The 26,559-nt window shown below is 41.8% G+C and overlaps 1 protein-coding gene across 1 annotated transcript in view; it reads right to left on the reverse strand.

The window, feature by feature from the left end:
- Positions 1-227: 227 nt before the first annotated feature.
- The window catches only part of LOC122550484 (uncharacterized), a 57,437-nt gene continuing 31,105 nt past the window's right edge, over positions 228-26,559 (reverse strand). The window contains exons 2-6 of the mRNA XM_043691264.2: positions 15,977-16,303; positions 10,903-10,938; positions 6,659-6,802; positions 6,493-6,545; positions 228-1,255 (exon numbers count right to left, since the gene is read on the reverse strand). Coding sequence (XP_043547199.1) covers positions 986-1,255; positions 6,493-6,545; positions 6,659-6,802; positions 10,903-10,938; positions 15,977-16,303 — 830 coding nt within the window. The 3' untranslated portion in view covers positions 228-985. The remainder of the gene's footprint in view (positions 1,256-6,492; positions 6,546-6,658; positions 6,803-10,902; positions 10,939-15,976; positions 16,304-26,559) is intronic.

The raw sequence follows: 26,559 nt of genomic DNA on the forward strand, positions 1-26,559 counted from the left end.
CTATCCTATCTACCTGCAACTCCACTTTCAAGGAGCTATGAACTTGCACTCTAAGGTCTTTTTGTTCAGCAACAATCCCTAGGACCTTACCATTGCTTTCCCAAAATGCAGCACCTCGCATTTATCTGAATTAAACTCCACCTGCTACTTCTCAGCCCATTGGCCCATCTGATCAAGATCCTGTTGTAATCTGAGGAATCTTCTTTGCTGTCCATTACATGTCCAATTTTGGTGCCATATATTTCAGATAAACCTGTTGGACTATAACCTGGTGATATGTGACTTCTGACTTTATCGATCTGGAATCTTTTATATTTACCCGAGAGGATAGATTCAACTTCATTTTAGCATTTAGTTCACTCTAATTTACACAATGTAAATTCTTTCAGTATTCATGCATTTAATATTAATTAGTAAAAATATTTGCTTTAAACACATTTGTTAAATAATTATTATGTAAGAAATCCAAATTTAGCGCAGGTATCTGTAAATCATTCTTCATGTGACAAACGTTTTACAAAAACAATCAAAATCACGTTAAGTTCCATTCATTGTCTAATTTAGTTATAAAAACTTAAAATATACAAATAGCCACTTGACACAAGCCATTGTTCCTTTGAAAGCAGCATTCTGTGCTTTGAAAATAAGTCTCTTGTGTCAAGTATCCGAAACCAGTGCAATAAAATGTCCTTCTCTGGTTGAATGGTAGGATTAGTTGGAATGAGAGTAAGGTGACATTTGCACTCTTCATGGTTGCTACTGCTCATTGACAATAGGCTCATTAAGTGAATTGTAAGGGGGCACATCCTTTATAAATCCGGAACATCTCAGAATTAGTCAGATTATTTTGAAGATAGTACATGGAGCAAAGCACCTGTAAAGAGAGTTAGGATGACCAGGTCCAGCGTAAGTCTTAAAAACAATAACAGGAAAAGAGCTGTCCTTCACCTTTGGTGTCATCCTTCTTACAAAAAAGAAACATTGTTTAATTTTTAATATTTATGGCAGCATATTCTGTATCTTCTTCATTAGAGGCAGTGATAGATGACTTTCTGCATAACATGGACGTGTTCAATGAAGCATAAATAATTGTACAATTTGAATCAGTGTTGGAGCAGCCAGCATCATTTCTGTGATTTTCAGGAGAATTGCAATTATCAACAGTTAAGGAGTTTGGAAATGCAGAGCCAATGCCTTCAGAACATTCATTTGTGTTTTCATAGATTGTAGATTTGCCATTAGCTTCAGTCATAGCCTTAAAATGAGAAGAAAAAGAAGCAATAATTTTTTTAGAGGTTAATGAAACTGAGTGTGTAATGAGAACTGTCAACTTCGATTAATAAATATTTGCTTTTCAACAGAGTAATAAAAGTTTCGATATTAATTTTCAGTACTAACATCTATGTACTCAAAGTCCATGGTAAAACATAAACCTCAGGTAGTTCAGAAAATATGGAGGATTTTTCAATTAGAAACCATCTTTCTTTCTGTCAGGTGGCAGACATGAATTTAGGAGTAGGGGAAGGCCATTCAGCGTCTCAATCTGGTTCTATCATTTAATCAGTTGGTCTGCATTTTAACTCACTGAGATCCTGGGAGTCGAGGACTGCGCGTTGTGAAGGTGAGAGGTTGGAGTGGGTAAGAGGGGTAGGAAGGTTCAGGTGGTCAACGTCATGGCAGCAGTTGGAGATGAAGAGATTGAGGGCGGGTAACAGAAGGGCTTATGCCCAAAAGGTTGACTCTCCTGCTCCTTGGATGCTGCCTGACCTGCTTCTTTTTCCAGTGCCACACGTTTTGACTCTGCATTTTAACTCAACCTATGCACATTGTCTGTGTAATCCTTGATCACCTTACCTAACAAGAACCTATCAATCTCATTTTTGAAATTTTCAGTTGACCCAATTTAACCTCAACCCCTGGGAGACAGAATCTTAGACTGACATTCTTCTGGAGATGGTATGGAATATGGAGTGGATAGATACATTTCCCTCAGAGCAGGCACACACCATATTATGGACTTCCCCAAGCACTTATGCTAAAACTTTTAACAAAAAGCCAGAAAGCTCCTGGGGAAGGAAGTTAAGCAAAATTCGAAAGTAACCTAACAATTTCATTCAACACAATCAAGGGTCAACAGCAGACGATATTTTTTATTTAGGAAAGGAATACATATAGGCATAGACTGCGAATGATCTGTGTCCATTTCTAACCTGATAATGTTCCATCCCTTTTGGTGTGTGTGTGTATGTATGTATATAGGAGATACGAGGTACAATTCTCCTGCTCATTCCTGAAGAAGGGCTTATGCCCGAAATGTCGATTCTCCTGTTCCATGGATGCTGCCTGACCTGCTGCGCTTTTCCAGCAACACATTTTCAGCTCCTGCTCATTTCCCCCACCCTTCAACATCCCACTCCATTCTCACCTACTACTCCCTGGGGAGATGGTGGCATTGTCATGTCATTGGCCCTATGACTCAGGACCCCAGGTTAATGTTCTAGGGCCATATGTTCAAATCCCACTTTAGCAGATGGGAGAATTTGAATTCAACCTGAAAAAAACAAATTAGCCTCAGGATGGCTATGTTAGTTGCTGTACAAACCCATCTGGTTCACTGTGCACTTTATGTCATTCTTATCTAGTCTGGTCTACATGTGATTCCAGATGCACAGCAACATGGCTGAATCTTCTGTGCCCTCTGGGCAATTAGGGATGCCTAAAAAACCTTGTATCCTTCACTCCCCATACCCTTTTATATCCCAGCTCATCAAATACCACTCTCTTCTCACTACCCATACAGTCAAAGATTCCATTTTCCAGACTGTTTCAGTTTCGTAGCTGAGATTTTTGTGTGTCTGTCCTGACCCTATATGGAAAGTATATTGGATGCCATGGTGGCACAATGGTTAGCACTGTTATCTCAGAGCTGGGATCCAGGTTTTATTCTAGCCTTAGGTGACTGTTTGCGTGGAGTTTGCATGTTCTTTCTGTGTCTATATGGGTTTTTGCTGGGTGCAGCAGTTTCCTCTTAAAGTCCAAAAGTGTGTGGGTTAATTGGATTGGCTAATGCTAAATTGCACTGTAGTATCCAGGGATGTGTAAGCTAGTGGATTAGCCATGTTAAACACAGGGATAGGGTAGGCTGCTTCTTGGACAGTCAGCACAAACTTGATGGGCTGAATGGCCTCTATCTGCACTGTAGGGATTCTATAAAAAGGTCTTCTCAATTCTTATTGTGATTATGGTCAATTTGTACCTTCTTGTAATCATCTGTGGAAATGATTATAATTTGTCTATCAGAACTCTTCATAGTCAGTGAGCCTTCTATTAGATCACTCCATAACTTCCATTAATGAAAAATTGATTCAGATTTCACCACTCCTTCCTCAGCAGCTGCAGTGTGAATCAGTCTGATTTGTTTGTGGCTGTCTCAACAAAGGCGTAATCAGAACAACTAAACATATGAATACAGCTAAGTATCGTGTCTAAGTGGCTAACCACTATTATCAAAGACCTGATAGATGCATTGTGCTGAATCTCCCTCAATTCTGTGCCTCAGATTTACAGCGATGTAACTGGAAGTAAATTTCATAAGTATTATTATTTGTTTAACATATAAGTTTTCACAATATAGTTAAGCAATAATGAATAAGAATTTAACTTGGGAGCACTCTTATCTGCATACTGATTTAGGATAAAGGTCATTTGTAGCCTTCTAAACCTTTAATATTCTCACACTGACTTATTTCTCATTTTGTGATGGAAACGTAATGTTTTGTTCCATATAATGTGTGTTGCAAATCAATACAGAAGTGGGGTTTGTTGTGAATTGTCAATAAACTATTCAACAAGTCCAAGAGACTTGTTGAGCAGTTCAAAATGCACAGGTCATTGAAGGAGTCTGACAAGCAGAATTGTTTAGCTGGACTGCTGAAAAGGTGGTTAGAATATATTATACTTGTGTGGTTGGGAAGTCAATGAGAAGTTAAAGATAATTCTGTTGATAGAACTCAGGCATAAATTCTAAGAATTGGTAGGAAGCTAAGTGTTAAAATTATGGCTCTGGAAAATTCCTGGGGACTGTAGGGCGCAGAAGAAGCTGTTTGCCACTCAGAGTGAGTACAGCAGAGAGTGGGGTTGAAGGCCACCAGCAGTAATTGTTTGATGCAACTGAGCCAGTTTAGAGCTCACTGAAATCAATTAAAACGTCCAGGATCTGTATTGGGTTTGTGTAGCTCTTTGTTTGCATAAACTTGTGCCTGTGAGGATGTGTTAAAATGTGGTTTCCAATAATCCAAGTGAAGAAGGGCTTATGCCCGAAACGTCGATTCTCCTGTTCCCTGGATGCTGCCTGACCTGCTGCGCTTTTCCAGCAACACATTTTCAGCTCTGATCTCCAGCATCTGCAGACCTCACTTTCTCCTTAGTTTCAGCAAAGGCAAGGGTTAATCAGAACATGACTAGTCATCGAGACAGTTCATGATACAATGATGTTTGAGGGAATACTGCAGCAAGATCCTTGAAAGAAAAGGATTTGGAATCTCTGATGTTTAATGAGATGTGGTGAGCCACTAATACCTGAGGAATTGCTGAGAAAACTGTGGGTTATGGCTTGTCCACATTCACAATTTAATGGACTCTATACTGTGTTTGACCACAGTGTGTCTGCTATTCATATTTGCCTCAGGTTAATTCTGGATGTTAGAGTACAACTAGTATGTGTGGTAGATTATATGACAGGTCTAACTTTGTATAATAACGTTTATTGCTGTTTGTTCAAACGTTGGAACCTTATGACTCCATTCTCTTGGTGAGTACATGGGATCTCAGACTGTGTTTACTTTTTTTGAAACATTAGCCAGTTTGTAATATAGATTTGGATGAGTCTGTCTCAGTTCTAACAATTCCATCAAAGTGAAACTCCACTTTGTTAGAACCACAGTCTCACCGCGCCAGGGAGCTAGTTCAATTCCGGCCTTGGCTGACTGTCTGTGTGAGGTTTGAACATTCTCTCCATGTCTGCGTGGGTTTCCTCTGGGTGGTCTGGTTTCTTCCCACAGTCCAAAGATGTGCAAGTTCGGAGGATTGGCCATGCTAAATTGCCCATAGTGTCCAGGGATGTACAGGTTAGCCATGGGTAAAAGCCCTATGTGGGATGATGGGGTGGGAGTTGGGATGCTCTTCAGGGTGTCACTACAGACTTGATGGGCTGAATAGCCTCTTTCTGAACCGCAGTTTAGTTTTCTTTTTGGGTTTTTAAATCTATTTTATATTGACTGGTTCTTAACTTTGACCTCACCCACAAGTGAAAGCATCTCTACAATGGCCTAGTGAAACCTTTCATAACATTAAAGACCTCAAGCAAACCACTGCCTCCTGTCTTTTAATGAGAATGCTTCCACCCCCCAAACCAGTTTAATCTTTCCTGGAAGATCACCACTTATTAAAGGCCTGTGCTGCCTCTGGAGATGAGAGAAATAAGGGAGGGGAAAAAGCCTTACAGGGTTCTGAGGAATGAGAATTTGAACATCAAGGTTTTTCTCAGTGGAGAGCCAGCCAGTGAGCACACGGGATGCTGGTTGAATGGGATTGGCTGCAAGGACACAGCTCTTTGGTGAGCTGAAGCATCTGGAAGTTGGAGGGAGGGGAAGGGTACACCTTGGGTTGTGGGGCAGGGGCCTGGTGTTGGAGACAAACAAGAGAACATTATAATATTTTACCGTCGATGCATTAAGATAGTTTGATGTGTTTCATCAACAGATGACTGCAGTTGGGGTTGAGATGTATGTGGAAGACAACTTTTTTAAAGCAGGAAATTGTATCCAGACATCTTATAGGGCAACATGGTGGCTCAATGGTTAACACTGCTGCCTCACAGTGCTAGAAACCTGGGTTCAATTCCAGCTTTGGGTGACTGTCTGTGTGGAGTTTGCACATTCTCCCCGTGTCTGGGTGGGTTTCCTCCGGGTGCTCTGGTTTCCTCCCACAGTCCAAAGGTTAGGTGAATCTGCTGTGTTAAATTGCCCATAGAGTTCAGGGAGATGTGGGCTGGTTGCATTAGTAGGAGAAATGGAGAGTATTAGGACAAAGGAATGGGTCTGAGTGGGTTATCCTTTGGAGGGTTGGTGTGGACTTGTTGGGCCAAATGGCCTGTTTCCACACTGTAGGGATTATATGATTCAGGAACAGAAGCCTATTTGCCCTAATCAGTTTCAGTCAAAATTTCAGCCTTGTGATTTCATTCAGACTTTTAAAGGATTAACTCGAAATGTTTATAACTCACTGTTTAGGCCTCAGCTGGTTAAAAACGGGCAGGAGCTCGAGGCCAGATTTGGAGGAAGACAGAGATTTCCAAGGGTTTGGGGATATGAGGAAACAGCAGGAGAGTGGAAGTAATTGCATCGCTCCTTCAAAGAGAGCAACCTCACTTCGATTTTCAATTCTAAATTATCTCCCTAACATAAATGAAACATTGAAAAAATCCAGACTTACATGACATTCACTTCTTTCACACTTGTCAGTAGGTTCTTTGGTTTCTTGAGAATCTAGAGAAATGATGAAAGGCCAGTTATGCATCAATGCCAGGGGAAGCGTGTTTGAAAATGAAATTGTTATCAAATGGAAATGGCAATGATATTTACTGCACTGGTATTCTCACCATGAAAGTTTTTGATGCAGAAATATGTGATCAGTACAAGAAAGAGGACTGTGCCAAAAATTCCCATGACGATAATGCTGTAAAAGATCCAAATCGGAGTACCGAGAGGATTGTGTCCCTTCATTGTAGAGTTTGTGGCGGTCACTGTAAACACAAAACATAGACAATTTATACCAAGCTGACCACGTGTGACCTAGGCAGAGATATTTTGCAAGTCCCTACTCCCAGTCATATTTTAAAATGTGATCGCCAGGAAAGAATGTCTTGCATTTATATAGCACCTTTCATGGCCTCAGATCCCAACGAGTTTTGCAGCCAATTGACTGCTTTCAAAGTGCCGAAAAAGCACAGTATCCGAGGAACTGAAGAGTCGATGTTTCGATCATAAGCTCTTCATCAGTCCTCCTGCTTTTGAAGTGCTATTGTAATGTTGGAAATGTGATAGCCAATTTGCACACAAACAGCGATATGTTAATGACCAGATTATTGGTGTTGGGATATAGTTGAGAGATAAATGTTCATCAGGATTTCAAGGAGAAACTCTTCTTTGAAACGACAGCCGTGGATGTTGTCTGTCGGCTGAGATTGCCCCTGAGATATTGCTGGTGCTATTGAAAAAGAGAGGAATTGAGCAACAGCAGAATAGATACTGCAGAATTGAGATGAGATGCAATGTGTGAATAGATGGTCAATACAGTGCACTGTACAATGTATCAGTCTTGATGTGGTGCTTAGTGCATCAGAAGTTGGAATCAGTAATTGGATGTCCTTAAAACACAGGTAAGGTTCTCCACATCTCCCTTTGATAACTTGACATTCTAAAGGAGTTCGCGAATAGGAACTGGACAAGGCTATTCAGTTAGATCATGTCAGATCTAACTCCATCTCCCTTGGTACAGTAACCCTTAGTGCCCCATCCCAATTAACTCTCAGTCTCAGGTTTGAAATTTTCAAATTGATGGCCCCTGCAGCTTTTGGTTTGGGGGTTTTTGAGGGCAGAGTTCCAGAATTGTTCCAGAATCCTTATGACCTGGCTCTAATTTTAATGATTTCGCCCCTGCTCTGGACTCTCCCTCATCCGTGGAAATAATTTCATTTAATAATCCCAAACTACTAGATGACCCTGAAGCTTCTATATTCAAGAGAATATAATCCTAGTCAACGCAATCTTTTAGCCTGAGCATCATTCTGGCCCATCAATGATGAACTCCTTCTGCTGCCAATATTGTTCTTTCTGAGATGTCAATCTCAGAACTGTACATATTTACACCCAATTGGGATCTAATCAAAGCTTTGTATGAACTGTAGCACAACATTCATCCCTTTTTATTACAGCTCCTGTTGCAAAAAAAGGAGATTTCTGCTGTTTCTGGTACTGTGTCCTCAGGTTGCTAAGCAACAGAACAGCAAGCCAATAACAATGGAGACTGTGTCTAATGTGGATGACAATATTGATTGAAATAAGAATCAGTGGCTCAGATCATTCAGTCGCTAGGCTAGCGGAGACTCAATCTACAATCAGAAATATGTGTCAGGACAACACAGGAGTCCCGACACAGCAATGTCATGGGACTTTCCCAGGAAGCCCTGAGAGTCTCCAAGAAAATGACAACTCAGTTACTTAACTGAGTAATTAACTGGAAATATTAGACAAATTAAAACTATGACTAACTCCTGGGTAACTATATAATTGATGCCCCGCATCCATCCAGACTTCATCCATTGGCCATCCAATGCCAACCCCTGCCTGATCCAACCTGACCAGACCCAAATTTGACAACTCCTCCCAACCTTTCAACCATCCCGCCAACCCACTCAACAAACACCTTCCACCAGTCTACTTGCCACCCTGGCCGACTTGTTACCCTAACGCCTTTCCTTTCTACCTGCCCACCTCCCCTACACAGCTTTCCATTCCACCCAGTTATCTCACATCCCTACCCCTCTCTCACCTGCTTAGCCCACTCACATTCATTCACCGACACACTGAAGAGCTGTTAGAACATCTCAGTGCCTAGTGAATGAAGACCGAGCAGAATGTGAGAACAGAATGTGCGGGCTGGGAGCTTGGCTTGTCCTCCAGAAATGATCCTACACCAAAGGGAAGGCCTTTGATCTAACATGTGCTCAGCATTTCTGAAGAAATTAGGATTGGAAGATCTAGCTAGAAATGTGGAGCTCCACTTTTACGGAAAGAAACAGGAGCTAATGTGATCTGACAGTGTTCACCACTTAGTGATAGAGAGCTATACAGCAGGGAAGGGGCCCTTCGATCCGTTGAGTCTGTGCTGACCTGTCTGCACTAGTGCCACCTGCCCACACTAGGCCCTTAGACCTAAAGGTTCTGAGACTTCAAGTGCTCATCCAAGTACTTTTTGAAGGTTATGAGGTATTCTGCCTTGACTACCATCCCAGACAGTGTATTCCAGATTCTCACCACCCTCTGGATGAAAACATTTTTCCTCAAATCCTCTCAAAACTTCCCGCTTTTCACCTTAAAAATATGCCTGTTCCTGGTTGACCCTTCAACTAAGGAGAACAGCAGCTTGCTATCCTCCCTGTCCATACCCTTCCTGATCTTTTCCGTCTCTGTCAGGCTCCCCCCAACCTCAAACTTCTTTGTTCTAAAGAAAAGAGTTTATTCAGTCTCCCTTCATCACTGAAATGCTCCATCCCAGTCAACGTTCTGGTAAACCTCTTCTGCACCCCCTTCTTGTACAAGCATATCCTTCCTATAGTGTGGTGACCAGAACTGCACACGGTACTCCAGCTCTGGCCTGACCAAAACTTTGTACAACATAAGCTCCAACATAACCTCCCTGCTCTTAGGATCAATGCCGCAATCGATAAACATGATGTGGAGGAACCGTTGTTGAACTGGACTGGACAGCATTAAAAATCACACACAACCAGGTTACAGTCCAACAGGTTTATCTGGAAGCACTAGCTTTTGGAATGCTGTTCCTTTGTCAGGTAGTTTTGGAAGAGGATGATTAGACATAGAATTTATAGTGAAAGATTACAGTGTCATGCAACTGACATGATATATTGAATAAACTTACATTGCTGTTAAGTCTTTCATCTTGAGAATTGGTTGCAGTTTTTGGTTCATTAATATGTAAACCCCAGAACTTCTTTTAAGTCAGATTATTGAGATAACTTAAGGTTTTATAAAAACAGGTGACATCTCAGCATAGACAATGCATTAAAGGTGTGAGGTTAGAGTCTGTTTGTATCTTGAGTCAGACTGGTTCTATTTCCAAAGTAGGAGTTTATAAAATATTACATGGATTGACTGCTTGCATTGACTGTCTGCAGGTTGTGTGCCTTTACAACAAATTAGAATGTATCTGCAAATACAAATACATCTCATAGACTTATATGTGTGTGTGCATGCATTATGTGTGAGAGAGAGTTTACATGTGTGCATGTGCATGAGTCTGAGTGTGCATGAAAGAGTGTGTATTTTGAGTGTGCATGCTGGTAAAGTGTGTGGGTCTGATGGTGTGTGGATGCGAGTGCGAGGGCTGTATGTGTGCATGTATGAGAGAGATCGTGTGTATGAGAGAGGGTCTATATGAGTGTGTGAGTATGTAAGTGTGTGTGTGCATGTGTGTGAGAGAGTGTATAGTGCAATGGGGTCACCTGTAGTGCGACATGAACCCAAGGTCCCGGTTGAGGCCATCCCCATGGGTACCGAACTTGGCCATCAGCCTCTGCTCAGCCTCTCTGCGTTATTGTGTATCCTGAAGTCCGGCTTGGGGGATGGTCACCTGAAGATCCGAGGCCGAATGTCCCTGTCCGCTGAAGTGTTCCCTGACTGGGAGTGTTCCCCAAATAAATGTGTTAGACTATAACCTGGTGTTGTGTGATTTTTAACAATTGATAAAATGTCCTGTATGCCTAACCACCCAATTAACCTGTCCTGCTACATTCAGGGATTTATGGACAAGTATCCCAAGATCCCCCTGTTCCCCTCAGAGATTCCTAGTGTTCTGCCACTCATTGAGTACTTCTTTGTTGGAAGATTTGAGCCATTGAAACCTGACTGATATGTCATTTCATGAGAATTTTGTGAGGTTTCAGAGTAAATACGGAATAGCTAAAAGATGCTGCTAATAAGAAACAATTAATTTGCTTTTATTACAAACACACCAAGGGTGTGTCAGATTAACATAGAAGTGAAACCAAAAGCATAAAACTCATCTTCCAATGTAAACTAAAACATTTAGCTTAGGACTCACCAGTGACATTGATCGTGTCATTCTGCTTTTTTGGTTCTAGAGAGACAAAGAAATGTAGTTTCAAAACAAATATCTGAAAATGCCAGATATAACACTCATTGCATTTATCATCAGTAACTCTACATGGGCTTATGTAACCTTTTCATAGCTCCTGAGCACAAACCCTACCAAGCAGGTTCACAAATGTTACATTTACCCAGCCAAGCAACATTTGGAGTTAATCAGGAGCAAAGCAGGAATTAAGAAAGATGTCAATAAATTAAAAAGCTGATCCTGAGTTTACTTTAAAGTACCATTAGTATCCATCCAGCATCTTAATGCGCAGTAGCAGTAGTGTGCACAATCCACAAGATACATGACAGCAACTAACCAAAGCTCCTTAAACAGCACCTTCCAAATCTGCAATCTCTACCACCAAAAAGGACAAGGACAGCAGATACATGGGAATACCACCACTTCTACGTTTCTCTCCAAATAACACACCATCCTGGCTTGGAAATGCAAACTACTCCAACACTGTCACTGGGTCAAAACTCTAGAACTTGTTCCCTAACAGCCCTGTGGATGCCATTACACCTCACAGTCTGCACACCAACTTCTCAAAGTGTCACTGGACTTGGAAACAAATGCCAACTTGCCAGTAGTTCCCACATCTTGAATGAAAATAAACAACTTACCTTTGTAACAGGAATTTGGTTCAAAGTAAACAACATGAATATAGACACAACGTAATGACTTTGGCAGATGAGAATTAAAACTTCACATCTGTTGCACATCAATCTGAACCTTCAAGATTCTGAATTAATCTAAACCTTCACCCATGGTTGCTTTAATATTGTGTAGATATGGCTGGTTATTATGCATTAATTGTGATATCACCTGCCTTAGTGTCATGTGGAGAATGCATTCTGATGTAACAATAAAGGGAGTGGTGGAGACTCAGTAATGAAGCATTGCACTATTAGTGGGGGAGGGGTCAGTACTGAGGGAGTGCTGCACTGTCAGAGGGTCAGTGCTGAGGGAGTGCTGCACTGTCAGAGGGTCAGTGCTGAGGGAGTGCTGCACTGTCAGAGGGTCAATACTGAGGGAGTGCTGCACTGTCAGAGGGTCAGTGCTGAGGGAGTGCTGCACTGTCAGAGGGTCAATACTGAGGGAGTGCTGCACTGTCAGGGAGTCAGTACTGAGGCAGTGCTGCACTGTCATGGGGTCAGTACTGAGGGAGTGCTGCACTACCAGAGGATCAGTACTGAGGGAGTGCTGCACTGTCAAAGGATCAATACTGAGGAAGTGCTGCACTGTCAGAGGGTCAATACTGAGGGAGTGCTGCACTGTCAGGGGGTCAGTACTGAGGGAGTGCAGCACTGTCATGGGTCAACACTGAGGGAGTGCTGCACTGTCAGAGGGTCAATACTGAGGGAGTGCTGCACTGTCAGGGGGTCAGTACTGAGGGAGTGCAGCACTGTAATGGGTCAACACTGAGGGAGTGCTGCACTGTCAGAGGATCAGTACTGAGTGAGTGCTGCACTGTCAGAGGGTCAATACTGAGGGAGAGCTGCACTGTCAGGGGGTCAGTACAGAGGGAGTGCGGCATTGTCAGAAGATCAATACTGAGGGAGTGCTGCACTGTCAGAGGGTCAATACTGAGGGAGAGCTGCACTGTCAGGGGGTCAGTACTGAGGGAGCGCTGCACTGTTATGGGGTCAGTACTGAGAGAGAGCTGCACTGTCAGAGGGTCAATACTGAGCATGTGTTACACTGCAGAGAGTTAGTACTGAGAGGATAGTGCAATTTTGGAGACTCAGTACTCAGGGAGTGCACCAGTGTTTGAGGGTTAGAACTGAGATGTACTGCAGTGCTTGAGGGTCAGTACTTGACAGACTGCTGTCCTGTAAGTAGGTCTGTACCTGAAGGCATGATTTACTCTCATGATCAAGGATCATGATATTTGACTGCTGACGGTCGTGTCAAACATTTAATTCCAACCCGTGATTCTTTTCTTTAGAAATGGACATTGAGCTAAAACAATGACTGTTGGGACTGTTGGGATTACCAGATCAAGAAAACTTGATTACATTGTCTCCTTTTAAAACATAAATTCTTTAGCCTGTGAGTAAATAATCCACAGGAGAGAGGATGTTTTGGAAATTAAATTTGCCACAACCAACTAAAGGGGAAGGTGAATAAAGAAGGCGAACTTATTCATCCCTCCTCATCCAAGACATTATCCTGTGTGGAAGCGTAATAAAATGAGAATTTTACCCGCAGTCTCATTGTAACAAATTGGGAATTGGGACTGCTATTTGACCCATACATGAAACAAAAGAATTATTTATAGTTGCTAAATTGTTACTTTGAAACCATTTTAAAAAGCAAGTTGCAAAAGGCTTTCTCCTTTTACTTGTTCCAACATAATAATGTTCTCGCTCAATGATGGTGCATTTCCAGTATAATTAAAGGACGGTAGTTTTGAGGAATTAAAAGTTCTGTCTTTCAAACAGTTAAAATGTTTAATGCAGCATTCAGGATTGGAAATCTACTCAAACCCCCAAACCCTGAGATTTTAAAAGGGGCAGCCAGTAGTTCAAAGGTGGAAATTGATGACAGTGAACTGTTAGAGTATTGAGAGATTAAAATTGCAGAAGTGGAAATTAGAATTTCAAGAAAAAGGGAAGGAAAGACAAAGAGAGAGAGAAAGAGAGAGGAACAGAGTGCAGAGAGGAGAGTGGATAGAGAGATAAAAATGGCAAAGAGAGAACAAAGTGCAAGTAGTAAATAGAGAACATTTCAGGAAAAATATCAGGAAAGAGTTTTGAACTATACAGCTCTGGATGAGCAGCAGGAGCCTAGTGTGTCTCACAAAGACATGCCTGGCTCAAACTTAAGGGTGGAGGCAACTTGGTTTGCTCCTTGCATTGCTAAGTTTGGGAAGGTAGAGATGCCTCTTTAATCAGGTTTTGGTCAATGGTAACTCCAAGGATATTGAAAGTGGAAGATTTAGTGATGGTAATGCAATGCAATTGAATGTCAAGGAATGATGGTTAGATTCTTTCTTGATATCCCCTAATGTGTTTAGTATAATTTCTTCCTTTCCAACTTGCACTCCTCTAAAGCACTTTGAGACATCTCATAAGCTGAAGATGCTATATCTCATTACTATATCTCTATACCTCAATATAACCTTGGTTTAAACATAGACAAAAGAGTTGAATTCTGGGGTCACGTTCAAGTGATTGCCCTTGACATCAAGGCTGCATTTGACTGGGTGTGGCATCTAGCCGTCCTACCAGAACTGGAATCAGAGGGAATCAGGGACTCTCTGCCAATCCGACTCACACTAGACACAAAAGAAGATGGTTGTCATTGGTGGAAGTCAACCATCTCAAACAGGACATCCCTCCAGAAGTTTTCCAGGGTAGTGTCATAGATGCAACCATATTTAGCTGCTTCATCAATGATCTTCCCTCCATCATAAGGTCAGAAGTGGGGATGTTTCCTGATGATGGTATAATGTTCAGCACCATTCACATCTCCTGAGTCCATGTGCAAATGCAGCAAGATCAAGACAAACACCCAGACTTGGACTGTTAAGTGTCATGTAACCTTCACACCACAAAGGTGCCAGGCAATAAACATGTCCACTGATTGCCACTGATTCCAGTTCTGGTAGGACGGCTAGGTGCCACACGCAGTCAAATGCAGCCTTGATGTCAAGGGCAATCACTTGAACCTGACCCTAGAATTCAACTCTTTTGTCTATGTTTAAACCAAGGTTATATTGAGGTATAGAGATATAGTAATGAGATATAGCATCTTCAGCTTATGAGATGTCTCAAAGTGCTTTAGAGGAGTGCAAGTTGGAAAGGAAGAAATTATACTAAACACATTAGGGGATATCAAGAGAAATATGGTTAAAGTTTGGTCAGAGAGGCATGTTTTAAAAAATGCCTAAAAGGAGGAAAGAGATGTAGGTTTGCTCGCTGAGCTGGAAAGTTTATTTCCAGATGTTTCATCACCCTACTAGGTATCATCTTCAGTGGGCCTCTGGGCAAAGCACTGCTAATAATTTTTGCTTGCTAATTATATGTTTGGGTTTCTTTGGGTTGGTGATGTCATTTCCTGTGGTGATGTCATTTCCGGTTCTTTTTCTCAGGTAGTTGGGGTCTAACTTGATGTGTTTATTGATAGATTTCTGGTTGGAATGCCATGCTTCTAGGAATTCTCATGCATGTCTCTATTTGGCTTGTCCTAGGATGGATATGTTGTCCCAGTCAAAGTGGTGTCCTTCCTTATCTGTATGAAAGGATACTAGTCAGAGAGGGTCATGTTGTTTTTGTGGCTTGTTGATGTTTATGTATCCTGGTGGCTAGTTTTCTGCATGTTTGTCCAATGTAGTTTTTGTTTCTCACAGTTCTTACAGTTCTTGCAAGGTATTTTGTAAATGACTAATACTGATTTTATACTGGCCAGCTCAGCGAGCAAACCTACATCCAGAACCTCAATCTGAGCTACAAACCTTCTCAAAATTTGCTTGGAGGAAAGAGAGCATAAAGGGTCAGAAAGATTTAAGAAGGGGTCACAGAGGCACCAATAGTTCTGCAATGCAATTTTGGGGGAGGTGTGCAGGAAAGGCCATATTTGAGGCATACGTAGATATTGGAGCAATATAGGACTGGAGTAATGTCAGTGAGACCATGCAGAGCTTTGAAAAGAACAATGGGAAATGCTGGACCGGGAGCCAACATGGCTCAGCAAGCACAGGAGTTGAGGGGTAAACAGCCTCTGGTGTGGAGGGGGAGAGTTTTGGATGGGTTCCAGTTTACAGACAGTGGACAATAGAAGACCAGTCAGGAATGCATTGGAATAATTGAGTCTGGAGGTAACAAGGATGAGCTGTTTTGTTTGGTGTTGCTGAGGTTATGGGCTCAGCTGAACTGGCAACCTTTCAATTCCTCGGGTTCCGCTTCATTGAATTTTCAGGCAACATGGAAAATGCAATTAAATTATTTTCCTTAAATGCAAAGGAAAAGTGTTTCAGTTGAAAAGTATTCTTAGTCACACAAGTATCAACACTTACCAAACACATTCACACTGATGGTGTTTCCCTTTGCTGTTATATTATTTTGATAAGCTTGACATCGGTAGGTGCCATTGTCAGTCAAGTTGATGGAAGAGATTGTGTAAACTACAAGCATTTGTTGCTCTGTAGCACTGGTATCCGTTAACTGGTATTTTGTTATTTTATTGATTGGCTGACAGCTATTTGAATGAATTTTACACCAGTGTGCAATCAATTTGATATCTTTACAATACACGACAGTACAGTTCAATGTCAGACGGTCTCCAGTAGAACAATTGAACTTCGCCCTTGGATATCCCACTCCTAATGAACACAAATGATTTTCTGTAAAAGAAAAATTCAGATGTTTTTCAGTTATGCTAATTTAAAATGTGAAAAACATGCTTGTTACAAACTGAGTGCATTGTTGTCACCACAATCACCCCTTGATTTTGTGCCGCTTGGTGTGACCAGGAGTAGATTTTCATCCTCTTTCTGTCCATTACCCCAGTACTGCTCCTCACATGGGGAAATGGCCCAGGATAACGGAGAAGGAAAGAGTAAAGAGAATGAGAGAGAAAGCAACAGGGGGAAAATGGAAAAAAAGAGTGATAAACAGCAGGGTCAGAGATAGAGCAAGATGAAATCAGGGAGAAGGTGAGAGTGGGGGAAGTGAAAACAATGAAAGGGAGACACAGACAATGACAGGAACAGAAGACAAAAGCAGTGAGAAAGTGATAGGCAAAAGCAGAAGAGACAAAGAAGTACCATTTCTCTTGGATTGGATATCAGGCAGTGACTGGGATGCAATATTGCCAAGTGTCCTGATTTGAAGATTGGATACTGGGGAATATCCTGTGAGTTGGAGATGGCACTGTAGCAGTAATGTCATAGAGTTATAGAGTCATACAACACAGAAACTGACCCCTCAGTCCAACCAGTCCATGCCGAAATTAATCCCAAACTAAACTAGTCCCACCTAGCTGTCCCTGGCCCAAACCTTTCCTACCCATGTACTTACAGAAGTATCTTGTAAATGTTGTAACTGTGTCCCCATCCACTATTTGTCACTGAATTAGCAATATAGAGTTCCAGGTTAATGTTTTATATAGGATCAAATCTCATACAGGAATTTGAATCCAATTAATAACTTTGAGAATTGAAACTAGTCCCAGTAATGATGTCCATGCATCTACCATCGACTGCTGTAAGAGCCTATTGACTCACCAATGCTGTTAAGAGAGGAAATCTGTCTCCCTCACCTGGTCTGTTCTTAACTACCCTCTGAAATTGCCCAGCAAGTAACTCAATCTCTCATCTTTTACAAGAACATGTTGGTTTCAGTTCTTTCATATGTAAATCGTAAAACTTTTTTTAAAAGTTACATTCTCAAGTGAACTTTAACAATTGGTGTCATGTCGGCCCAGATAAGGTATTGAAGGTGTTAGCTCCCTGTGAGGGTGTCTGTGCCACAATGGTCAGACTGATTCTAATCTAAAAAATTGATTTATAGAATCTTACATGGATTCATGCAGTTTTTGAGCAAAGTAAAATGTAATTCACTTGAAGAATTGAACTGAAACCAACATGGTCATTCTAAAAGATGAGAGACTTAACAAACAATCCAGGTCTTTTTCAATATGTGATTTCAGTTACATCACACTGTAAATTCTGTGTCTTACAATCTTATTCTCCACAATCACCTGATGAAGGAGCAGTGCTCTGAAAGCTAGTGGTTCCAAATAAACCTGTTGGGCTATAATCTGGTGTTGTGTGATTTTTAACTATGTTTTGAAGCAGCAGCTGAACTGAAGTGATCCACAAGAAAACCTTTTTGCCGTATTAAAATGAGCAACTTCACTACTTTCAATCTTGAGGAGTACAGTTTTCCTCAGAACCCACAAATCTTCGATATTTTTCAATGAAAAAATTCATATATTTTATTTTTCTTGGTGATAACATTTGTTAACATATCTTATTTAAAGTCAGAAGAGGTACGATGGGACATGACACGATCTAGCTGAAAGGCAGAACAGGCTTGGTGGAGGGGGGGCGGGGGGAGATGTTAAAGGTCTCCTCCTGTTCCTATTGTCTTCTGACAATTGATTTATTACGTCATGGTCAAAACATCATCAAGCAGATAAGCTAATGTATCAGTGGTGAAGGCTGTTAAGGAGAGAGATTGGTAAATAATAGATGGAAAATACTTTAAAAGTGGTGATTGTGGTGTGCAGTCCCTTGTGCAAATTGCTCAAGATGAAGAGCTCTGATAACCAGTGGTGGGGTGCGGTGGACTGGGTGTGGCTGTCAATGAAGTGGTCTCGGGTCAGTGGCAGGGACAAATAAAACAAGACAGAGTGAAATGCTTGAAATAAAAGTGCACAAGTACAGCTTTGTTGTCAAATTACAACTGCCAAGATAATTTTAAGGTTTATTTTAAATCTTTTAGCTTTATTTTCAAAACCCCCCCTTCCAACCCCTCTCTGTAATCTCATCCACAACACTCTAAGATCTCTGCAATTCTTCAAAGCTAACTTCTTTTGCATCCTCAATATTTATCACTCTATCACTGGTGGCTGGACATTCGCAACGCTGATTTTCTCTCCCATTCTCCAATTCACTGTTCTCCTTAAAGGCACACTTTATGATCTACCTCTTTGATCAATGGTCCTAGTATGTGGCTTGATATCAACTTTTTGAGCCTTTCCCCTGCCAAGTCTCTTGTGATGTTTTACAGCATTTAAGAAGCTATAAAAATGCAAGCTATTGTTCAAAATCAACTACTCATAAATCAATAAAAGTTGAATCCTAACTATCCATATATTTTGTGCAATTTAGTGAGCTCATTGATCATTATGTCCGAGTTTTGATTTGGTACAGAAGAGTGTGTTAAAAATTATTACACGGTCAACCCTCAACCCTTGAATGTTTTTGCATTTATAATTATCAAAAGGAATTGAATAACTACTTGAAGAGGGAAATCTCTGTGGGTCTGGGAAGAAGGAGCAAGTGAGCCAGACTATTAGGATCACTTTTTGAAAGAGCTGGCATGGGAATAATGGCCTGAATGCTGTCCTTGTTGAACGGTACTATACCCTTCACACTGAATAAACTGTGTTGTTTAGCTGTATAAGCTCCTGTGAGTGAGGAAATGTTCAATGCAGTCTAAGAAAATTATTATTGAACACCACCCGAAACAATAAATTGAAGATTTGTATCTTTAAAACATTTGCTGCACTTTTTCTTTCCAGAAACAGATCCATTCCAGTAGGAAATGCAGACATTATTTTTCTTCTTAATTTGACTCCCAAGCCTCAACCTGAAATGTGCAATCTGTGAGATGTATTTTCCAAATGTGCAATTTGAAAGTTGTGCCCTTTACTTCGTCTTTCTGTACTGAATTTGAACAGGATGTGGGAGGATGATGCTCATAGGTTGTTCTGAAACCACCCCACAACAATGTCCCACCAGCAAAGGTTTCACCACCTCAGTACTCTCTCCGATCTATTGTTTCCACTCAGCTCTTCAGAACCTGTACCTTCGCACGGCTGCAGCTCAGTAATGGTTTTGCAAGCATTTCACATCCTTCATAACCTTGCTTCGCTTTCATCTTCTGTTGCATTCAGGCAAAAGAAAGTGGATTGATGAGAGGTAAAAGTCATAAAACAAACATGAAATGGAGATTGCGGTTGTTTGTTGTGTGATTAACAGGAGCTCAAAAGTGTAGGAGTGCTGAACTGGGCAGGGCCAGAACAGGTACACATGTCAGAAAAAGAGTGAGACAGGCTGAAGGTGATAAGTGGGATGTAAAAAGCAAATAGCATAAAAAGCAAGAGCAGGAGAAGGTCCTTCAAGCCCAACCTGCCATTCAACAAGGTCATTGGTTAGAGACAAAAAAATTGCAGAGGCTGGATTCCAAGGTAGACAAACAGGAGGCTGGAAGAATACAGCCAGCCAGGCAGCATCAGAAGGCTGGAGGAACACAGCCAGCCAGGCAGCATCAGGAGATGAAGAAGTCGATGTTTCGTGTGCAAGATGGATCAATAAGATCATGACTGATCTGCCTCAGACTTCAACTCTCTTTTCATGCCAGCTCCTCACAGATCTCAACTACTTGATATTTCAAAAATCTACTTCCTCTTTAAATACTTCCAGTGATCTAGCCTATGGAGCACTCTGTGTTAAAGGATACCAGGCGTTCAAAAGCCTCTGGGAAAAGAAATTCCTTTCCATCTCAATTTTCAATGAATTTCCCTTTATTCTTTAATTATGCCCCACCACCCCCCACACCCCAAGTTCAAAACTCCCCAAACATCTTCTCAATATCTATTCTCTAATGAGCAACCTGTTTAGCTGTTCTTGATAAGTCAACCTCTTCTTTCCTGCAATCAGGCTAGTGAGGTTCTTTTGAACTACCTCCAGTGCCAGTTCATCCCTTTTTAAAAATGGGAACCAAAACTGTACAGTGTTACAGGCGCAACCTTACCAACAACCTGCATAACTCCAACCCTCTAGCAATATAGGCTAAAATGCTATTTGTCTTCTTAACTACTTGCCTCACTGCATGCTAACCTTTTTGTGTTTCATACGCAAGAACACCCAGATCCCTTTGTGCTGCACTTTTTTGGATTCTCTCTCTATTTAAATAATAGGCTGCCTTTTGAATCTCCCTGCAAAAGTGCAAAACATCATACTTTCCTACATTAAACTCCACCTGCCAAGTTTTTTGCATACTCACTCAACCATTCTATATCCCCTTGCTGATTCCTCATGACCACTTCATAGCACATCTTATCACCTATATTTGTATCATCAGCAAATTTTGATACACTACTCTTTGCCTTTTAATATAGTAAATAACTGAAGTCACAGGACTTGATCTTATAGCAGTTCATTGGTTATGTCTTTCCTACCAGAAAATTACTCATTAGCCCCAACTCTGATTTTTGTGTGTTAACCAATCATCAATCCATTCTGATACATTATTCCAAAACCTTGAGCTCCTAACTCGGAAAATAACTTTTTGTGTGGCACCATAATAAACGCCTTCTGGAAATCTAAATTTATTGGTTTTCCTGTTACCAACTTCACTTGTTGCATCCTCATAAAACTCTAGTAAATTTGTCAAACATGATTTCTCTTCCATCAAACCATGCTGATTAAGTTTGATTGTGTTAAACCTTTCTAAATGTCCTGCTTTTTTTTCTTCCTTAATAATGGACTCTAGCGTATTCCCTATAAAAGATGTTAGGCTAACTGTCCTATAGTTTCCTGCTTTTCATCTCCCTGCTTTGTCGAATAGGGGTGTCACATTAGTGTTTGCCAATCCACTGGGACCCTCATTGACTCCAGTGAGTTCTGAAATGTTTCAACCAATGCCTCCACTATCTCAGCAGCTGTTTCCTTTAACATCCTTGAATACAGACAATCAGATCCTGGTGATTAGTTTGCCTTTACTCCCAATAGTTTTTCAAATATTTTGCCTCTTGAGACAGACTGCTTCCTCTCATTAGCAACTTGTTTACCTGATATATTTGAGATATTCATAAAGTTCTCCACTGTAAAGACTGATGCAAAATATTGATTTAAATTTACTACCTATTGCCAGTTCCACTTAATTAATTCCCCAATTAAATCCTTTAAGCGTCCCACACTTACTTTAGCAACTCTTGTTCTTTTTATGCATCCAAAGAAGCTTTTGCTGTTTGATTGTATATTTATTGCTAATTTACTTTCTTAATCAATTTTCTCTCTCTTCATTAGCTTTTTAGTCATCTGGTGCTGGACGCTAAATATTCCAAATCCTCTGGCCTGCCACTAGTTCTGGCTGCTTTGTGTGTCTTAGTTTTTTATGGGATATGCTCCTTGATTACTTTTGTGCACCATGGATGGTTTGTCCTTTGCATCAAGTTCTTCATTTTGACCAGAATTTATTTTGCAGAGCGTTACAAAATATTTGCCTACATATCTGCCACTGCTCATTAATTTATCTTCTCCTTCATCTAATTTTTGCAGTTTGCCTTAAAAATCTCTTTCCGTGCACCTCTGTAATTGCCCTTTTTTAATTTGAAGTAATTGCTTTGAGAGCTGAGTTGCTCTCCCTCAAACCGAATTTGAAATTTTGCTTTGTCATCGCCTCACCCTGGAGAATCCTTAAGTATAAGCTCTCTGATTAATTCTCCCTCATTTCACATCACTAGATTGAAAACAGTCTGGTCCTGGGTAGATTGATAGAATATGCTTTTCTAGGAAACAATCTGTTACAAATTTGTCTTTCATGTTATCTTTGCCCCCCGATTTATCCAGTGAATGTGCAGATTAAAACTACCTGTGATAATTGCACTACTCTTCGTACATGTCTCCATTATCTTTTGAAACATTTCACTCTCTACAGGTGCTGCCAGACTTGCTGAGCTTCTCCAGTATTTTGTTTTTATTTGTGTTGAAATGTTGTGAGAGGTGTTATCACACGACTTCCCACTGGCTGCCAGCCCTGTCCATTCTCATGATGCCCTGTCTTCCATGGATAATTGATGACCAACTTCACTCTCCATTCAACAGTAGGATGTTTCCTGACTGTCAATCAAAACTTCCTCCTCTCCAATTCTAAACGTTTTTATTTCAGCGTGGAAAGTGTTCAAATAAGTGCCTTTAATGCCCTAAGGTTCTTTCCCTGTATTTGCTCACAGCGGTGTTGAAAGTCCAGCGTCTGGCGACCCCATCTGTAAAGGTTGGGAATCCAAGGACGATGGATACATGCACACACACAAACTCATTAGTATTGAGTTTAGTTCAACAACCTGTCCTGTTGGGATTTAAACTCTTACTTTCCAAGTTTCCAGTCTAAGACCATTTCCACTAGACACTACTCATACAGTGCTACAAAATGGCATCCAAAAATACAAACAATAACTGGAAAGTTAACTGGGTTAGCCTTATAAATACTGCGCAGAAGTGGGTAGTGTAGATGCTGGAGATTAGAGTCAAGATTAGAGTGGTGCTGGAAAAGCACAGCAGGTCAGGCAACATCTGAGGAGCAGGAAACTCCTGATGAAGGTCTTTTGCATGAGTGAGTTCCCCTTCAAGTTACATGCCACAGTTTAAAATACTCAACATAGTTTTCAAATCTCACCGCTCCCTGTTTCTGTCTTCTGCTTCAATCCTAGAATCCTCTGTGATTACTATGATCCTGCAATTCTGGCTTCAAGCATCCCCATTACTTATCACTACCATTGGCGAGTGTACCGTCTGGTGTCTGAACATTAAATTCTGAGATTCCCTCTTTGAATCCCTCGAACAACCTCTCTTCTGTTCGGATGCTCCTAAAATCTATCTCTTCAACCATACTTTCAGTCACATGTCTTTTTATCTGGTTCAATTTTGTTTGAAAATCACTCCTATAAAATAACTTGTGATAATTTTGCTACATTAAAAGAGCTGGATAGATACAAGGTATCAGTTGTTTGTCTCGTTAACAAATGTCATTCTCTGGCTGTCAATATAAAGGCATCAAACAGAGAGAAGCAAAAGTTCAACAAGAAATTGTGGTGAGATTACAGTGAGACATTGATTAACTGAGAGCTGAGCATTGACTCATTAAAAAGCGGAAAAGATGTTCAGACAATGGGATGTTTTTTTCCAATGTGTGCCAGCCATGACTCTGTGACTCACAGTCACTCTCACCTCTGACTCAGGTGTTTGTGTGCTATAAGCCCCTATTATAACCTCTTTATAAACCTCTACTCTACAAACTGACCATCTCATAATGACGGAGTGTGGCATTGCTAGAAGGTCAGTAATGAGAGAGCACTGCACTGTCAGAGGGTCAGTACTGAGGGAGTGCTGCACTGTCAGAGGGTCAGTACTGAGGGAGTGCTATACTGTCAGAGGGTCAGTACTGAAGGAGTGCTGCACAGTCAGTCAGTACTGAGGGATGCTGCACTGTCAGAGGGTCAGTATTGAGGGAGTGCTGCACTGTCAGAGGGTCAGTACTGAGGGAGTGCTATACTGTCAGAGGGTCAGTACTGAGGGAGTGCTGCACTGTCAGAGGGTCAGTACAGAGGGAGAGCTGCACTGTCAGGAGATCATAGAGTCATAGAGTCATAGAGATGTACAGCACAGAAACAGACTCTTCAGTCTAACTTGTCCATGCCGACAAGATATCCCAACCCAATCTAGTCCCACCTACCAGCACCCGGCCAATATCCCCCCAAACCTTTCCTATTTACATACCCATCCAGATGTCTTTTAAATGTTTCAATTGTACTAGCCTCCACTACTTCCTCTGGCAGCTCATTCCATACACGTACCACCCTCTGTGCGAAAAAGTTGCTCCTTAGGTCTCTTTTTTATCTTTGCCCTCTCACCTTAAACCTATGCCCTCTACTTCTGGACTCCCTCATCCCAGGGAAAAGACCTTGTCTATTTATCCTATCCATGCCCTCATGATTTTATAAATCTCCATAAGGTCAACCTTCAGCCTCTGATGCTCCCGGGGAAAACAGCCTAACCTATTCACCCTCTCCCACGGTAAGACGGCCAGTACTGAGGGAGTTTGCACTGTCAGAGGGTCAGTACTGAGGGAGTAGTGCGCTGTCAGACGGTCAGTATTGAGGGAGAGCTGCACTGTCAGAGGGTTAGTAATGAGGGAGTGCTGCACTGTCAGAGAGTCGGTCCTGAGGGAGTGCTGCACTGTCAGAGGGTCAGTACTGAGGGAGTGCTGCACTGTCAGAGGGTCAGTACTGCGGTAGTGCCGCACTGTCAGAGGGTCAGTGCTGAGGGAGTGTTGCACTGTCAGAGGGTCAGTACTGAGGCAGTGCTGCACTGTCAGAGGGTCAGTACTGAAGGAATGCTGCACTGTCAGAGGGTCAGTGCTGAGGGAGTGCTGCACTGTCAGAGGGTCAGTACTGAGGGAGTGCTGCACTGTCAGAGGGTTAGTACTGAAGGAATGCTGCACTGTCAGAGGGTCAGTGCTGAGGGAGTGCTGCACTGTCAGAGGGTCAGTACTGAGGGAGTGCTGCACTGTCAAGAGGGTCAGTACTGAAGTTGAACTGCACTGTCAGAGGGTCAGTACTGAGGGATGCTGCACTGTCAGAAGGTCAGTACAGAGGGAGTGCTGCACTGTCAGAGGGTCAGTGCTGAGGGAATGCTGCACTGTCAGAGGGTCAGTGCTGAGGGAGTGCTGCACTGTCAGAGGGTTAGTACTGAAGGAGTGCTGCACTGTCAGAGGGTCAGTGCTGAGGGAGTGCCGCACTGTCAGAGGGTCAGTACTGAGGGATGCTGCACTGTCAGAGGGTCAGTACTGAGGGAGTGCTGCACTGTCAGAGGGTCAGTGCTGAGGGAATGCTGCACTGTCAGAGGGTCAGTACTTCCGAATTACAGCAGTAAGTATAGTCCAAATGCATTTAATGGGCTATAAAACACTTTAGAGATCTGAATTCACAAAAGGCATTATAAAAATGCAAGTAAATATCCCTTTTGTAATGTTTTCTTCCTGCAATTGCCATCTAACATCAATTCAAATCCAGCACCTGCTCCATGTGCCATTGTGAGCAGGAAGAAACAGACTATGCAGAGGTCTATCAATGGATTCTTGTAACTCATAAATAGATGTCGATTCCTTTGAGGAGTCATTAAGATCACAAGATGTTGGAGCAGAAATAGGCCATTCAGCCCATCAAATTTGCTTCAACATTCAATGAGACCATGGTTGATCTGATAATCCTCAATTCTGCTCTCCAGCCTTTTCCCCATAGCCCTTGACTCTCTTACTTACTCTTCACAATCATATTAGTGTAGAACCCATGAAAATTCAGCTGGCCATTGTTTTAGTTTCACAATATGTTAAGGATATCGGACTGCTTCACTGACAGTGATGTTGCGGGTAGGGGAAGAGTCCAGAGCAAAGGTGGGGGGGGGGTGGTGGGGGGGAGTGTGCAGTTGCTATAAAATAACAGTGAGGCCATTCAGCAGTAATGTCAGGAAGCAGTTCTTAATGCAAAATGGGAGGGGGCATCTGGAACTTACCCTGCTGTCCCACCCAAAATTAAAACTGTTGGTGGCGGTTGGGAGTGAGGGGTTTAAATCTGATTGATTGATTTATGTGGGGTAAGGAGATTAAGAAGCATGGAACAGATCTGGGTGGAGGCAATTCTTCTTCTATTTGAATGGCAAAACAGGCTCAAACCTCTGAATGGCTTTTTCCTGCTTCCTAATGCTGCAATTGGATTGCAGGTAATTTCTCTTGTCTGAGGTTGATTGGCCATGCTAAATCGCCCCATAGCCCCCTGGATGTTAGGTGGATTAACCACGGTAAATGAGGGATTACAGGTTTAAGGGGGGAATGGAGGTGTGGGTGTGGGTGGGCTGCTTAATCGCCCCATAGCACCCAGAATGCTAGGTGGATTAGCCACGGTAAATGAGGGATTACAGGTATCCGATGGGGAATGAAGGTGTGAATTTGGGCGAGCTGCTTTTCAGAGGATCAGTGCACACTTAATGGGGCAAAATGGCTGCTATCTGCACTGTAGGGGTTCTATGATTCTATATGATTTGAGCTTCAATCACGAATATATCCTACCAGTGAACAACTGGAAACTCCA

The sequence above is a fragment of the Chiloscyllium plagiosum genome, unplaced genomic scaffold (genome assembly GCF_037043375.1).
Source record: "Chiloscyllium plagiosum isolate Xiang-an unplaced genomic scaffold, Cpla_swu_hap1 HiC_scaffold_6, whole genome shotgun sequence".
NCBI lineage: Eukaryota > Metazoa > Chordata > Chondrichthyes > Orectolobiformes > Hemiscylliidae > Chiloscyllium > Chiloscyllium plagiosum.